Below are 16,141 nucleotides of genomic sequence, written 5' to 3'. Positions count from 1 at the left end.
GCATGACTAAAAATACTAGTGCCTTTGATACTGCGGGCTTGAGAAGAAGAAGAGACTCAAGGAGCAGAAGAGAAGGGATGGATGACATTTGGACTACTTACATCTTGGATCTTCGCTGATGTTGCCTTAAGAGCCTGGCCCCAGAAATGCAGGTCAATGCCCACGGAACTTCTGTCCAAAACCTGAGGCATCTAGGGGGGAACAAAACAGGAGATCTATTAAAGTAAAATGAGATGATTACAGATAAAGGGGGATTTAAACACAGCTGGTCCTTTGTTCTTTTATGTTATAACCATTACTGCTCTTTTTAAATCATATAATATCTCAGCTTGTGACTTGTAAATTCATATCTGGTCACAAGTGATTTCCAGGAAACTTCCAGGAATTTGAAGCAATACACTACTGGGCAAAACCACATCAAACGCACATAAAATGCCATATTTTTTTTTAACCTGTGCTAAACTTGAGATCCACCAATTGTTTGATGTGGAACTACGTATTATAACTCCCCTACACATCCTTCAGTGGCATTATCTTCTTGAGAAACCATTAACAGTAGGTGTTAGGAAATGACTGGTCAGGGCAGGAGTGCTGAGGGTAAGGAAACCAGGAGTGCCAAGACAAACACACACACACATGAGATATCCTTCCTCTCGCATTCCTCGTGCCTGAATTTCAATGAACGAAGGAAGGAGGGAGGCAGTATGGTGAGGGGGATAGAGAGAAAGCAAGGGAGTAGGAAGGGAGGGCACTGAAAAGTTGATGCAAGAAGGGAGTCAAGAGTGTAATGATGGGAGGACAGCTGCTATGAGGCCAAGGTCAATGTGGTAATGGGCATGATGTGCAATGGAGTTAATGAGTTAAATTAAGAGATCAGATTTCCCACACATAAACTGTCTATCCATCCATTCTCTTATGCTTATCCTTGTCAGGGTTGTGGGGGGGGGGGGGGGGGGGGGACGACTATTCCAGTTACCATAGGACAAGAGGTGGAATTTAAGGTTTAAGATTTTTCATCTCTAAGATATTTGACAACATACATCTCTCAAGTATAAATATAGGGTAGTCTCTAATTGACCCTAATTTGCAAGCTATTTATAGCAACTTCTTCACTATTCCAAGGATTTTCTTTAAAAAATGGTCATTAAAGCCACAGCAACACTGTGATGATGCACTATACAACCATATAAACCAGGTTTGCTAGCAGCTATGTTGACTCAAAATATATGTATGAGAAGTGCATCCTGTCTTACAGAATACCACAGAGTCTGCAGGCAGGCTCTAAGCCCATTAAAGAAACAGGCCAAGAAGGATAATGCCACATAAACTCCCTCAGCCAATCACCTGACTCACCCAGGCTGAACCTCAACACAGACATATGATAGAGAGAGAGTACAACATTTACAGCTGGACGTGCAGTGAAATGGAGTTTTTGACATTGATATCATATAAATACGATGCAATTTATAAGATGGAAGAGTATGGACAGAATGACTAAAAATTTGATCCTTAGATGTCAATTACAGTGTCAGTTACATATATTCCAATAGCCAGGTTTCCTGTCTCAACAAACAAATCTTTTGTTACACGTTAGGAAAAATCTTTTTCCTATTGCGTAAGCTAACACTAGTTATACACTGTTAGCTGTTTAATAATGTAAAAAAAGGTTCAGGTGCATTTTGTATATGCGAAACTTATCACTTCAGATGAGCGTGAGAGTCCCTGCTGTTGTTTTGTGGATCTTATCTACTCTTTGTTTCACTATTTGTGTGTGCGTGCAGAACAAGGAGACAAGAGACAAAAATGAAGATAACATTTCTTGAGTTGAGGACAACTTGCTCAAATAATCACAGGTGAATACAAGTGTTATTAAAAAAAGAAAGGGTCTGTTTTAGTCTCTATATGCTTTTAAGATAATCGAACATTTCTAAAGAGAGCCAGTGCCTAAAATAAAACCAGCAAACACTTCTACAGACTCCCCTGCTAGAGCCAGCTACTGGGCCTCACGTGCAGCACTGATATCTATGCAAACCTTGACATACACGTACAGTTTCTATAGAAAAGATTTACTAGCACTGTAGCACTCACTTTTGAAGCTGTCCAGGAGGACAGTACCAATTCAGCTCAGTTCAATTCAATTCTGGTTTATTTAGATAGCGCCAAATTTGAACAACAGTCCCCTCAAGGCCATTTATAGAATAAGGTAACAACTGTACAGTATTCTGGAGAAAGCGCCAACAACCAGCCCCCTGTGAGCAAGTGCTTTGCAGCAGTGGGAAGAAAAAAAAATACTGCCTTCTAACAAGAAGAAAGCTCTGGCAGAACCAGAGTCAGGGAAGTGCAGCCATATGCCACAACCCGCTGGTGGGGGAGAAAAAGAAGAGACGGGCAAAACACACACTAAGGGAGAGAGTAGACAAAAATGTAATGACATGCTGCAGTGGTATACAAACACATGGTGAGCAAGACGAAATGAGTGGAGAAGTACTCAGTGTATCACATGAAGTCTTGCAGTTGTCTGAGCTTATAGCAGCATAGATAAGGAAGGGTTCAGAGACACCTATTCCAGCCCTAACTGTAAGCTTTATCAAAAGGGACCCTAACCCTAATCTTAAAACTAGAAAGTGTGTCTGTCTCCTAAATCCAAAGTGGGAGATGGTTCCACGCGAGACGGGGCTGATAGCTCTCCCTCTACTTTTGGAAACTCTAAGAGCCACAAGTAAGCCTGCAGTCTGAGAGTGAAGTGCTCTGTTGCAATCAAATGACACAATGAGGTCTTTCATATACGATGAGCCCTGATTATTCAGAGCTTTGTATGTGAGGAGAAGGATGTCAGATTAAATTGCGGATTCATTAGGAAACCAGTAAAGAGACGCTAATATGAGAGAAATATGATCTCTGTATGAAGTATGATCTGTTAGTACCCTTGTTACAGAGTTTTGGATAAACTTGAGTATTTGCTGGGAACATTTAGAACAAATTGATAATAATAAATTACAATAGTCCAAATTACAATAATCCAGCCTAGACCTAATAAATGCATAAACTTTTTTTTTTTTTTTTTTATCACTTTAAGATGGGATGTTTCTAATTTGAGAGATATTGCAAGCAGTCCTGCTTTCTTTCACATGTGTTTAATGTCCACACTATCCAACATATCCTGGTCAAAACTGCCTCCAAGAGCTCTCACACTTTTGCTGGAGGCCAGTGTAATGCCATCAAGGGTATATGTCTGGTTAGACACCAGGTAAGATCCATTATTTTTATATAATAACTTTGTTTTGTCTTTAAAAGATTTCCAGTGTTTAGCTAATTGATTTGTGTCACCTGGCTTCACTGAGAAATGAAGCTGGGCATCATCTGTAAACCAATGGAAATGAACGCAGTGTTACTTGATATTGTTATTGCCTAAGGAAACCATGTACTGTATAATGTAAAAAGTATTGGTGCCAGCACAAAACCCTGTGGCACTCCATGACCAAATGCCAGATGTGAAGACTTTCCATCTTCCACTACATCAATTTTACTGATCCCGCAGCTAATATTAAAAAGTCCATATAATAGGTTTGTAGATGAGTAACTGTCTGGTCTGCACCGACTAAATCCAGGTTTGAGCTGTATTTATTGGCCAAAATGTAATGAATTCTCTCTGAAAACGTCTTGCAGTGAATATGCCTGACACACTCAGAAAATACACAGCAGTGTGTGACTCTAAAACTGTGTAGGACAATTTTTGCCTGAGTTTGTGTTATGGTCTTGGGTCAGTGACCCAGGGTTTTGGAATTTGTATTGTTATTATTATGATTACTATTGATCTTGGGTTTATTTATGGTTATGACTTCTAGTGTTATGGTTTCTGTTTTGTACTTCCAGTACTCAAGTTTTTCTCTGTTCTGTAAATTCTAGTTCTTAGGTTTAGCTCCGGTTTATTTTGAAGGTCTTGTTGCCGCATTTCTATGTGTTTTGTTTACACTTCCCTGTTGTGTCATTATGGGTAATTGTGCCAGCTGTTTTCCCATGTGTGTTCACTTTCCCAATTACCCTCCCGTGTACTTAGGTCTCGTATCTCTTACTGTTAGCTGTCTGGTTGTCTGCTTATGTTCTCTCCCATAGTCACAGCCAACGTAAAGGTCATAGTTTGACATCTCAGTTTGAGTCAAGTCACTGTTCAGTTTTGTTCCTGTAATCAATCAGCAGCTAAATAAACAGTCCGCTATTGGTTCGCATCTCAGCTCAGTTTCCCTCTGTGTCTGCGTTTGGATCCACACCTCTCTCTCTCTCTCCGCACGATTTGCCTCCACAAATCGTGACAGTTTGGACCCACATTTATCCCTTCAGGTTTGAACTGTGAAGCTACCAGACTTTGATAGATTAAAGTGCTTACAAATATTAAATAATATATAATATAAATATGTACATGACTTAATGCATTAATACATCCTGGCATTCTAAAGCAGAGTAAATATGCAAAATCAATACAGTAACACAAGAGATGCACATCGATATCCATCAGCGAATGTGTGAGTATCTATAATGACCAGTCTTTCAATAGAGAGCAGTGCGTGGGAACCAACATCTGCTGTTAGACATACTAGATCATCACCTAGTGATATGAATGAGGCACCACTGTATAAGTTAAAACAAGCTACTAACCAGCTTAAAGATCTTGAAGAAGTCCAGATTAGCATACAGGACATCCTCTATCCTCTGGAGCCTTTGCTGGCTCAGGGCACACATAGCATTGCGGACCCCATGCAGTCCCATGCGAGTGGGGAAGAACAGGAAACGCTCCAAGAGGGCCTGACTACATGCTATGTCTTTCAGCTGCAGGTCTGGGACTCCAAATGCAAACTGCAAAACAGCATCAAAATATTCGTATTCATATTCAGTAAGTTACTATAATGTATATAATGTCTTTTTAGACAAGTGCAATTGCCACAATCCAGGTAAAGCGTGGTTTTAATTTTGATTCTCCGCAAAAATTCATAATTAACCTCTGCAAAAATCTTTCTAAAAAGATGTACCTGTTCAAGTCGTATTTGTGCATTGACAAGTTGATAAACTATAGACTCCGAGAGCTCGGCATCTCTTAACAGGAAGGCTGTGAGAACTTCATCATCCTTCAAAATATCATCCACCTTCAGCCCGCGACCTAAACGGAAAATCATGAACAGAGATAGCGAAAGGTCAAAATCAGCGAAAAATAACTTTGACCCACTGCGCTGAGGAAATGATTCACAGCAGAACAGATTGACAGAGATTTTCAGGGAAAACGCAGTGAGGAAGGGTGTTTATGCACATTTCCCTGCCAAAAACTAAAGCTAATTTCTTAGGAAGAAATACTGAGAACACATTTTGGGTATGCCTTTGGGCCTAGTCATAAAAAACGGCATGTGACTCAGCACCATAATGTCTAAATTACCCAGGATTATAAGGCCAAAGTGAAAAATAGTGAAGGGAAGTTTATAAACCACTATGGAGGAATTATTTTTTTGTAGATGTTATGTACTTTTTAAAGCAAGTGGCAAAATCTACAATAAAAGATATTTTTAAAGCCTGCATCCATGCAGCACTGAAAATGTATAACGTAATTTACAGAAATTGGACAAAAAAATTAATATTTTTATAGCTGTTTTATGTTTATGTTAGGTTAAGAATTAATGTCTCTTAAAAGGAAAATTATTAGCACCTTTGGGTTCACATCTGTCCAGAAACCTTGTTCTCAATAGTCATTTTCTCTACAGCTTATTAATAAAAACGTCTACCTGCCACTTTTCTCTTTTTTGACTTCACCTGAGACTGCAGACGGATTGTTGCGTAAAGTTTCCATGAAGTTTGAGAACGATGACATTTCATGCCAAAGCCTGCCAAGCTGTTGGACCTCCGTGTCATTGAGCAAAAGCTTTTGGATGTTGGTGTAGAATCGCGCCAATCTGGAATAACCCCCCCAAAACACACAAAAAAAACATTTTTTATAAGGTTAAAAGTGGTTTTTACCAAGTTTAAAAGAGCTGAGTTATGCTTACACCGAGTTATTATAATTGGAAACAACGCCTGGGGACTCTCCTCGGGTTGGATATCTAAAGCAGGGATTGTTGGCGTTGCAGAAGATGCCCTGAATCCAAGGGAGAATCCCTGTAGAGGGCAGCGCCTTGTTGGGGAAATGACCTAAAGAAACACAGACTACATTAGAGGCAATGTGAGAGGTTGTGATTTGATGTTAACAGAACCGTGAAAGGGTATAGGCATACTATTTTTACAAGGACAGAAAGGAATTTCAGCAGATACAATTTTGTCTTTTTCTTTTCTTTTCTAATTTGAAAACTTGATGCATAATTGGCGATTTCTTCTTACACTCATGTTGTTGGTACAGTGGATTGGCTTTCCTCAGCCACACCAAACCAATGAATAGCAACACTGGCCAGAAGATCTCCACCAGGAAGCGGATCTGGATAGACAGATGTGATACAGTCATACACCGTGAAGTATGAGAACAACAGAAACACCATAGGGTTTGAATATTAATACATATATATATATATATATATATATATATATATATATATATATATATATATATATATATATATATATATATAAAAACACCCAGCACGCCCCTGCGGGCAGTTTATCCTTCAAGCTCGGGTCCTCTACCAGAGGCCTGGGAGCTTGAGGGTCCTGCGCAGTATCTTAGCTGTTCCCAGGACAGAGTCCTTCTGGACAGAAATCTCCGATGTTATTCCCGGGATCTGCTGGAGCCACTCGCCTAGGTTGGGAGTCACCGCACCTAGTGCTCCGATTACCACGGGGACCACTGTTACCTTCACCCTCCACATCCTCTCGAGCTCTTCTCTGAGCTATATATATAGCTCAGAGAAGATTTTTGTGTGTATATATATATATATATATATATATATATATATATATATATATATATATATATATATATATATGTATGTATGTATGTATGTATATTAATGTTCAAACCCTATGGCAATTGTTTTGGTTGTGTTTCTGTTGGTTGTGTTTCTGTTGTTCCCATACTATTTATATATATACAAATATACAATATATGTAAAAAGTGTTACCTTCTGTCTCTTTCGAAGAGTCCAGTTTTTCCACAGTAACAGGCTGACTTGAGAGCCAGTCTTCATTGCTCTGCAGCTCAACCCCTGGAAGGGGTCATCAGACTTTAATAAACCTGCAGATAACATAACTCCATTAGTGGTGACATTTACTACAGCTATTTCGAAGACACGAGACCAACTAGATCAAATTATTGCAGTTCAGAAAGACCCATATGTGGATCTAGCCCTAAGAGCAGGTCTTGTCTTGGACTGGATTGTGTCTTGTGCTCATTTCATATCAGACTTATATTTGAACTGGTTTATGAGAGGTTTTACTACAACTGCAGATAATTAATTCACAAAACACACAGAACCCTGACAGGTTCCGCAAAACCACTGAACCTCTATTAATTAATGCAAAAGGACAAATTTTACCTGCAGTGGCAATGGGTGATGTTATTAACTACCATATGTGTTAACAGCCACGGTTACAGGATGTATTTACATGACTTTGTGCGTGGATACAAATAAAGCTTTATACTTGCAATTTGAACCTACTCTCATGCAGATGTATTCCAAAGGCAAATTAATTTTCAGGGAGATGTTAAGGGAAAAATGTCAGTGACATATACAGGATATGTGCAGATGGTGCTTCAGAAAATCTCGGACATGAAGAGTAATTTGCTCAGTGCAACGTGTCCAACAGATTACCTCAGAGCGCATGAACACCTGTCTGGAAAACAGGGGAAGCTGTAAGACTAAAACAGGAGAGTAAAAGCTATCATTATGTATGTGACATCTCTGGATGTAATTTTGGGGGTTTTGTGCTTGCTGCTCTCATCCTTGGGGAAAAAAACCCCCCTGGCATAAATCACTTTAAAAGGCACTGGTCTGCCATGTCCCACCAGAACAGCTTTAATGTACCTAGGCACCTTTCTATGTCTCTATTGGTCAGAGTGAAAACCATTGCAATTATTGCATTGATATTCCCTCATTTGCTGTGGTGATGGTGGAGAAAACACCCTAACACACCGCTCCAATATCTCCCACAGGTGTACGAACTGGCTGAGCTTCCCCCAAGTATAACCAGTGGCCATGACACCCTTCAGTGAGTCTGGAGTCTTATTTTGTTTGTTGTTAAATTTGTCATTCACCTGTATGCAAGTTATAAAAATAGTCATTTTGGAATATGGGGGCAGTTCTGATACAGTTTGGGTCCACTCATCCCTTTAGAGAAAGGTCACAGCAAATCAATACCAAGATGTTCTGAGTGAATCTAAAAGCCAAACAGTAATTAGCAACCATATCTCTTTGTTACACGATCTTCCAAACAACTTCCAAACAACAACAAGTAAATTCAGATCCTTACCTGTTATGGAATGATAGAAAAGTAGAACGACATCTAGAGAAACAGGTTCACCGACAAGCTGAAGTATTGGGAAAAAATTAAGCAAGGTAAGAGATCCGTGTGCCTTCTAGCTGCCCACTCCCTCTCCTCTGCCTGCAGGTCAGCAGCACTCCTAATCTGATTGCTCTAATCTCCCAGCTCAACATGGGCAAGCAGAAAAAACACAACCGTCATCCATTTTGAGGCAGAATTAAGGGGATACCTACGGAAGAGGAAAGGAGGAATCCAGGTGGAGAGACGTTTCATCCTATACTGGAGATGTGTTTCATCACGGCGGCAACCAGTGTGCTTTTAGAAAGATAAAGGAGCGAGATTTACCTGCACAGTCACTGCACATCACTCTGGAAGAAAGCCTTTCAGCTAAGCACCTCCATAATAAATCAGTTTGGACTGAGTGACACAGGAGCTGATCAGACTCAGAGACAAGGGGGTTTGTTTCAGTTCTGAAATGACTCATTGTTTTGAGCAGCTCGACAAGGTGGAGTAGGTAACATGGGAAATTAGGCGAAGGGAATCTGAAATCTTGACAGTATCACATTAAAGCTACTGTGTAGAGATAAAAAAGAAGAAAAAAGTGAGTACCCTTATAAGTAAGAGGGAAAACTGAAACAGACACACACCAAATAAATATAGCATAAAGCAATAAATTTAAAACAACCTTTCAAATATAACCTTGATTCTCCAGGGCGCTGAACAGAAATCTACAAACAACAACAACAAAACTCAATTTCAAACAGAGTCATTTCAAATTTTTAATTTGCAGCAGGAACTGTTGCGTGTCATTCGTCTTCCGTATAGTCACAAAAATGGGAATAAACACAACCTTTGTGACAGACATGGAATATGCATCAATGAATATAAAAATGTACAAAGATACATATGATTTACATGCTGAGAAAAGATGTACCAATCACAGGCTATGAACACATTAAAAGATGTAAATGTTGACTTCTTTATCAGTAAGAACCCTCATGCTTGAAGTACTTACATCTATTCCTAGTGGAATAAGAGTTAAACTAATTTTAAAAAATGAAAGGCAACCCCGGAATCTGAACCTGGATTATTAAGTGCAGTGTGTAAAATATATTTCTGTATAAATCAAATATTCAAGAAGAAATGTGATAGGCTTAAAGTTCGTTTCAGACAGAAATTGATTTGTTGCCAGTTTCCTTTGTCATATATTTAATCTATTTATTTATTTAAAAATGTGGCAATAAACGATTGTGTTGGCATCGAAATTTTGAGCGCTTAAACCAGCTGCTGTTGACTTAGACATATGAAAGAATATATTAGCACTTTTATAACACTTTTATGGTTTATTTTCACAGGTCGATATTTCCTTCCATGCTCAGCTTGGTGATAAAAATCTTTTCCCCAGCATTCACTGTGATAAAGTAATATTTACAGATATCATATGAGTTTTTTTGTTTGTTTCTCCTTTTTTTGGTGTCACACAAAATGAGCCTCTCTGTGTTCGAGCTCCTGCAGCCGCCGGGGTCGCAGTCTTTGGTAAACAGGTTTATTCTCACTAGGGCTAAGGTCGTCAGGGCTGCTAGGGGGAGGAGACTGAGGGGGTGACATGGGAGCAGAGGTTGAGCCCCCAGAGTCTATGGCACTGTCAGTGGAGTCCTGAGTCTGGAGTGGCGTCTGTGCGGGGCTTTTAAGGACAGGGGACGGACACGCCGCTTCAACAGGGCTGTTGGGGAAAGACGATGAGGTGGTGGTGGTAGTAGCAGGTGATGTGGTAATGATGGTGACGTTGGTGGTGGGTGACAAAGTAATGGTAGTGGAGATGATGGTGGGGGTGGATGATAAGCTGGTGGTGGTGGCGGTAGTTAAAGTAGTATTCCAGTTTGGGAGTGTTGTAGCACGGCCGTTGTTGGAAACAGGGGGCTTGTAGAAAGTTCCAGAAGGAGGGTGCAGAGTCCTCGGTGCCCTGAGTGTTAGTGGAAGGTTTGGTGAACTGCTAGACTCGCGGAGTGAACTCTGAGTGTCATTTTCCCTTTTGGAGGTCCAAACAGACTTGAGTGACGATGTGTAAAGGTTACTCGAGAAAACGGTGCTAACGCTACTCGTCGTTGGAACCACAGACGCAGTTGTTGGGGTTGCAACATTGCTAACAGGCATCGTTGCCTTTACAGGCTGCATTACAGAACTGGCAGATGGCAGGTTGGCCATTATCATAGCAGTCCTGGGTGTAACATCATAGTGCTTGTACTTCTTGTCCCACGTCCTCCTCTGAGTGTCAATAAAAGGAGTAATGTAGTAGGTACTAACCCTGGATGAGCCACTTTGCCGAGCCCTCTCTGGCTCTGGCATCTCCTGTATAGTTTCAGCAATGGTCTCCCGCTTAACAGAGCCTGAATCAACAACATCGCTGGTGTTTCGATTATTCCTCTCGCCGATTTGAGCTGGTGCGGGCAGGCGTTCCAGTGGCATGCTGACTGGTCGAGACGCTTGTCTGCCGCGCTGGTGGCGCAGCTGTACCTTTGGTGCCATGGTGGTGACAGAGGAGACGGTGGTGCTGGGACGACCAAACACTAAGGTTGATCTCTGAACATCTCCTCCACTAGAAGTCTGGACCCCGTTAACTCTGTCCAATGTCGAGACCCCTATTTTATGTTTTCCTGGTCGGACCTCCTGCACCTCACCCATGATGTGAGATGATGGGATGACAGATGAGTATCTTTTGTAGATTTTGGTGCTCTGAAACGATATAAACAGATTACAATAAACTAAACTGTATCTACATGTAACAGAGTAATTTCTATTAAAAAAAATAAAAAAAATACTGAATCTTTTTGATTACATTAATATACTGTATTAAAGTTGATTTTATTAACACTGAACTGTTGGGAAAGATCATTTTAAAGGCACATATGGCCTCTTTTCACTTGACAGGTTACACCCTAATCACGGCATAAACAAAATGACTCAAATTTGGTTTTATGGTTGCCTTAATCCCTCCTCACCTCTTTGATGTCAGTCAGGGAGGTTGAGTGTCTGCTAAGCTGTCGAATCTTCTCCTGCGGGGTAAGTCTGGGGGAGGCCTGGCCAGCGCTGCTTGTGTCAGAACTAGGTAGGAAAGATGCATCAAAGACTGTCTGAAAGTGTTTCACCAGCTGCTCCACCATCAGTGCCTGGTAGGGGTAATCCACCAGGGAGGACAGAGACACCTCTGCATCTGTATGCTGTGGCTTCACCAGTGTGGGGCCAAAGATGATGCCAAGGTTGCTCGCAGTCATCTTGTTCTCTTCGGCCTGCTCTGAGACTCTGTGGGAGTCAAAGAGTGATAACAGTTTTCATTTTAAAAAGACATCTTTCTAGGTATGGTTCAAGTATTACTGTATCTGTTTAATGAAACACTACACGGAATCAAAATCAGACATAATGCGACATTTATTCCCTTTATTGATCTGGATAAAAAGATGTGAGTTTTCAAAACCTCAACAATCATCTACATGCCAATTGCATGTTTCTGTCATGTCGTGGTCTAAAAGTCCTGCAAATCAAGTAAGAACATCGACTAAGTTAAATTAAAGTATATATATTCTATTTAGAGTTTTATTAATGGTGGTGTAAATTTAAAGTTGCGTGTAATGAGATCAACAGAGAACTAATTTTGTGTTAGTAAGCCTGCTACTTCCGCTATGCTACAGAGAAGTCTCTGCTTCCCTTTCTGTTATGAGGAACTACACATATTATTCTAATTATGAGGAACAGACTGAATTTACACTCTGAAATAACTCGGGGGTTTAGTTTTTAGCCTTTACCTGTGTAGATGTGCGATCAGGTAGCGCAGAGTCCTGTAGTTGGCTGGGGGCAGCTGGCGGAAGAGATCTCTGATCTTAAAAATGACTCTGTTCAGCTGCATACTCGGCCCCGTCTTCTCTCTTGGCTGGTTGTTTTGAGCTTTATTATCAGCCTCTTCCACTATCACCCTCTGGCACTCTTTTGCCAAACCGATGACATCATTGTAGAATCGATAATGGATCAGTGGCTCTGGTAACTGAGTAAAACAACCAAAGTGTTTTGAGTTTCTTGTAGTGGAAAATATCAATATCCTATTAAAGTCATTTTACATGTACCCAAAAAACTAAATCCAAATGAAAGAAGCACAATAAAGTAAGGCTAAAATCTAAATGATCAACTTAACATTAACTTAACAATACTACACATCATAGCAGCCTTTAAACATAAACAACCTTTAACTTAAGTGGCATGCTAATTCTCAATAACCTCCCAACAACTAAGAATTTCAGGCCCACCTGTCTAAGGTAGAGCTTGAGAACATTGCTGATGTCGTGAGGGGAGAGATCAGACAGCTCAACCAAGTCCTTCCCATTTTCAAACGCCTGACAGAGCTTCTCAACGCGTGATTTGGCACCATTCACACGATAAATGCCCTGTGAGATGTACAGAGACCAATGCATTTTTTAATGTAACTCATAATCACAGAAAGTATTTGATACATAAGTCAATGGTATTGTATTTAAGGTCACACATGAACCTTTATAGCTTTAAAACTACAACACAATAAGAGATGAGGTAGTAAAAGCAACCATCCCTGCATCACAGGGAAAAAAGACTTACCTTGATGTTGAGGGCTCGACTCTCAATCTCAGAAGTGCACTTCTTGATTATAAAGGGGATACCATCTGGACTGTTTTTTGCTGCTTGGGCAAAATCAATACCAAACAGTTGTAGCCTGCCTTGTAGCTTTTTATGACCACACTGGATGGCGAGTGTCTCCAAACACTTCTTATGGCAGGCCAAGGAGCACTGTAAACGACAGATAGAAGGAGTCAAATGAAGCGACAGTATAATTAACTTGTGTCTTCCCTTGAAGAATTGCAAAATACACTGATCCTTTATAAACACGTAATACACAAGATAATTATGACGATGAGCATATTTACTGTACCTCTTCACACTCAGCTCCATGGAAAACGACCAGACTATCACATTCTCTGCATTTAGACGGGGCTCGAAGTTTTCTTAGCTTATGGGTTTGAGCAGCTTTGGACATCTGAGCATTTCGGAAAGGACCAGGAGAACTGGAGGTCTCTGTCACCATCTCTGCCAGACCTAAAAAACAGAACCGCTGATGAGGAAAGGAACTAACTCGACAAGTGACATCATTCAGAGTTATTATTAGAAGGGAAACTGGCATTTACTTCAAAACAAAAAAAAAAACTATAACGTAAGAGAAGTACACTATCTTTTAGTTAGCATAATTATTTTAAAATCTGCTATTATGGTGGCTTTTTATAGTTAAATGGGCTTTCTAACCATGCACAGTGAAAAATAGATCGAATAGCTCATTGGCTGTTTAATTTCACAGTAAGAACACAATGACTGGATGAGGTCAACACAGATACAGGAAGTGTTAGCTGAAACTATCAGCCAAAACTAACACGACCTCTATCTGTGCAGCGCCGCTGAGTATAAAAACATTTGATCTAAGCAAAAACCACCACAGATTTGGACTAGCAGAACGCCGCCATGTGTAATACGTGATAAAGAATTGTGCAATGGTCGCTAACTATTTCTCCATCCCTTTCTAGACTTCCTTGTCACAAAAAGGTATATAATGATTACCTTTCTATCCTCCTGAGCAGAAAAGTACACAGAGAGCATACAGTGACAGGAACAAAACACACCCACAATTACAAACATATCTCACCATTGTCTGAGGGGGATGGTGCCTCTCTGTCATCAAGATCGTCAGCAGAAGACATGGTCCCAGTGGAAGGAGTTCTGGGCAAACGGCGCTTAAAGTCGCCTGAACAAATGTGTACCAAAATGCTCAGTTACTATATGAAAATGTAGTTTTACCACACAAGAGCAAAATCAGGGACACTAGATAAAAAAATAAGCTATACCATGCACAAGTAGATTTACTGCTGAATATTTCACAAGATAAAGTGAACAGATTACAGTAAAAGCCATATCTGTTCATCTTCTCAGATCACTCAGACCGTGTCCAATATGATAAAAGTTTTATTTCACTGTCTCGTATATTCATATTTTTTTAACCAGATCCTCAAATACTCATTTCCCTGCCTAATGTAATAATTTTCAGTTACTACTGGTCAAACACTCACAAGACCTTTATAATGAATTTATGAGACGTTTTAAAATTTAAAGTCCTCTTACCTGGACTGGCAGTGGGGGAGTCCATGGACCTTGACTCACTGCTGCCTCCAGCACTTTCTGAGTCACTGCACATCCCACCCTGGCTCCCCTGACTACTTGAGCCCCATGCTCTCAGTGGGGCCTGGTTTCTTAGAGCTGCAAAAGCACACACAGACCCGCAGTCACACACAAACAGAATAACAATAGAAAATAAAGCTACATGGCACCCGCTCGTGAAGCGACATTTGTAGTGTCAGTTTTAGTTATTTTCAGAAACAAGCAGTTTACACAGATATTCCAGACTTATGGTGATTAAGCAACACACAACCCAAACTGTTTTGACTCTAGTCAAGAGAACATTTCCATGACTCAGAACACAGGGTAAGTCCCTGAGAGGTTCATATAAAGACAGTGCCAATCATTCTTAGCTTGTTTCTAAAATTGTACAGTTTCTAAAATAGTACATAGCTATGTTGGATAAAGGTTTATTTTAAGACTCCCCATTATAGCACTAATGTGACACCAAGGGGGAATTTCTGTGAATTTTCTTGTACAGACACAGACAACGGCCATTCTTTTTGACCATTATACTTTGAACATGCATCAGCAGGTTAAATAAACGTAACATGTGTTTGAATGTACCTTGTATGTCTGTGCTGCTGCTGGACCTGTGCTCACTGATCTTTGCAGGCCGATGTATGGTACTGTCCGTTTCCTCTCCGCTCAACACGTCACAAGAGGTGGTGGATGCCTGTGAGAGGTTGCCGTGGGAGGAATGATAGCTGCCCACTGACCTTTTGCTGCCAAATCTGAGAAATAAAGTTGGTATTTAAGGCTTTCAATTAGAACTTTGATTAGGACTAATTGTTTTGTTTTTTTTAAAGCTATTGCCCTATTCAGCATTATTATATTTCAGTGTGTATCTGTCGCATTTTGACAGGACTGCTGACTCAACCCTTACTTCACCTGGAGCATAGTTTTTTTGCTTTTCTGGCTCAGAATAGAATTCCTTAAATATGTTTTTAATGCATTTAAATACAACATTTAAGCACACTTTTATCATGCGTATACAGTCTCAGCAATATTTAGTTAGTCCAACAACTGAAAAGAATTAAGAGATCTGGCAGGGTTTTTGTAATTGTACAGCTATAAATACATGTTGATAAAAGTCATACAATTTGTATGACTTGATAATTATGTGTAATTATCAAGGCTTTTTTTTCAGAAGTAACTTGTGCTCTGGTAAAAACTGAAAGACAACATTAAGGAACAGAAACTGAAATTAGGCCCAGGAGCAGACGGCTACGACACATAATGTCACGTTAAAAATGCCTTTAGAGAAATGGAAGCACGAACGTAGCTAAGTACTAAGTTCACGTTCCAGACAGACAGTTATTTTAGTCTGTGGCAACATCTGTAATTTACTAATAATAAGTAATGTACCAGCATCATTAATTGTTCTATTAACTTAGTGTGTATTATTTTCTTTGTAATAATGAGCATTTATCTTATTCAGACAAACTACATA

At 40.1% G+C, this 16,141-nt stretch overlaps 2 protein-coding genes across 2 annotated transcripts in view; both read right to left on the bottom strand.

The window, feature by feature from the left end:
• Positions 1–6,475, bottom strand: part of LOC102789304 (retinal-specific phospholipid-transporting ATPase ABCA4-like) — a 42,808-nt gene extending 36,333 nt beyond the window's left edge. The window contains exons 1-6 of the mRNA XM_087831319.1: positions 6,355–6,475; positions 6,027–6,168; positions 5,794–5,933; positions 5,025–5,152; positions 4,654–4,851; positions 102–191 (exon numbers count right to left, since the gene is read on the bottom strand). Of these exons, the coding sequence (XP_087687445.1) occupies positions 102–191; positions 4,654–4,851; positions 5,025–5,152; positions 5,794–5,933; positions 6,027–6,168; positions 6,355–6,475 (819 nt within the window). The remainder of the gene's footprint in view (positions 1–101; positions 192–4,653; positions 4,852–5,024; positions 5,153–5,793; positions 5,934–6,026; positions 6,169–6,354) is intronic.
• Positions 6,476–9,225: 2,750 nt separating this feature from the next.
• Positions 9,226–16,141, bottom strand: part of LOC102797945 (rho GTPase-activating protein 29-like) — a 30,963-nt gene continuing 24,047 nt past the window's right edge. Inside the window, exons 14-22 of the mRNA XM_006792271.2 lie at positions 15,256–15,422; positions 14,635–14,769; positions 14,162–14,260; positions 13,400–13,563; positions 13,069–13,257; positions 12,744–12,881; positions 12,249–12,484; positions 11,448–11,748; positions 9,226–11,181 (exon numbers count right to left, since the gene is read on the bottom strand). Of these exons, the coding sequence (XP_006792334.2) occupies positions 9,925–11,181; positions 11,448–11,748; positions 12,249–12,484; positions 12,744–12,881; positions 13,069–13,257; positions 13,400–13,563; positions 14,162–14,260; positions 14,635–14,769; positions 15,256–15,422 (2,686 nt within the window). The 3' untranslated portion in view covers positions 9,226–9,924. The remainder of the gene's footprint in view (positions 11,182–11,447; positions 11,749–12,248; positions 12,485–12,743; positions 12,882–13,068; positions 13,258–13,399; positions 13,564–14,161; positions 14,261–14,634; positions 14,770–15,255; positions 15,423–16,141) is intronic.

Source organism: Neolamprologus brichardi, chromosome 18 (genome assembly GCF_056152115.1).
Source record: "Neolamprologus brichardi isolate AB-2024 chromosome 18, ASM5615211v1, whole genome shotgun sequence".
Taxonomy (NCBI): domain Eukaryota; kingdom Metazoa; phylum Chordata; class Actinopteri; order Cichliformes; family Cichlidae; genus Neolamprologus; species Neolamprologus brichardi.
Note: the sequence above shows the minus strand (reverse complement) of the source record. Positions and strands in the feature narration are given on the sequence as shown.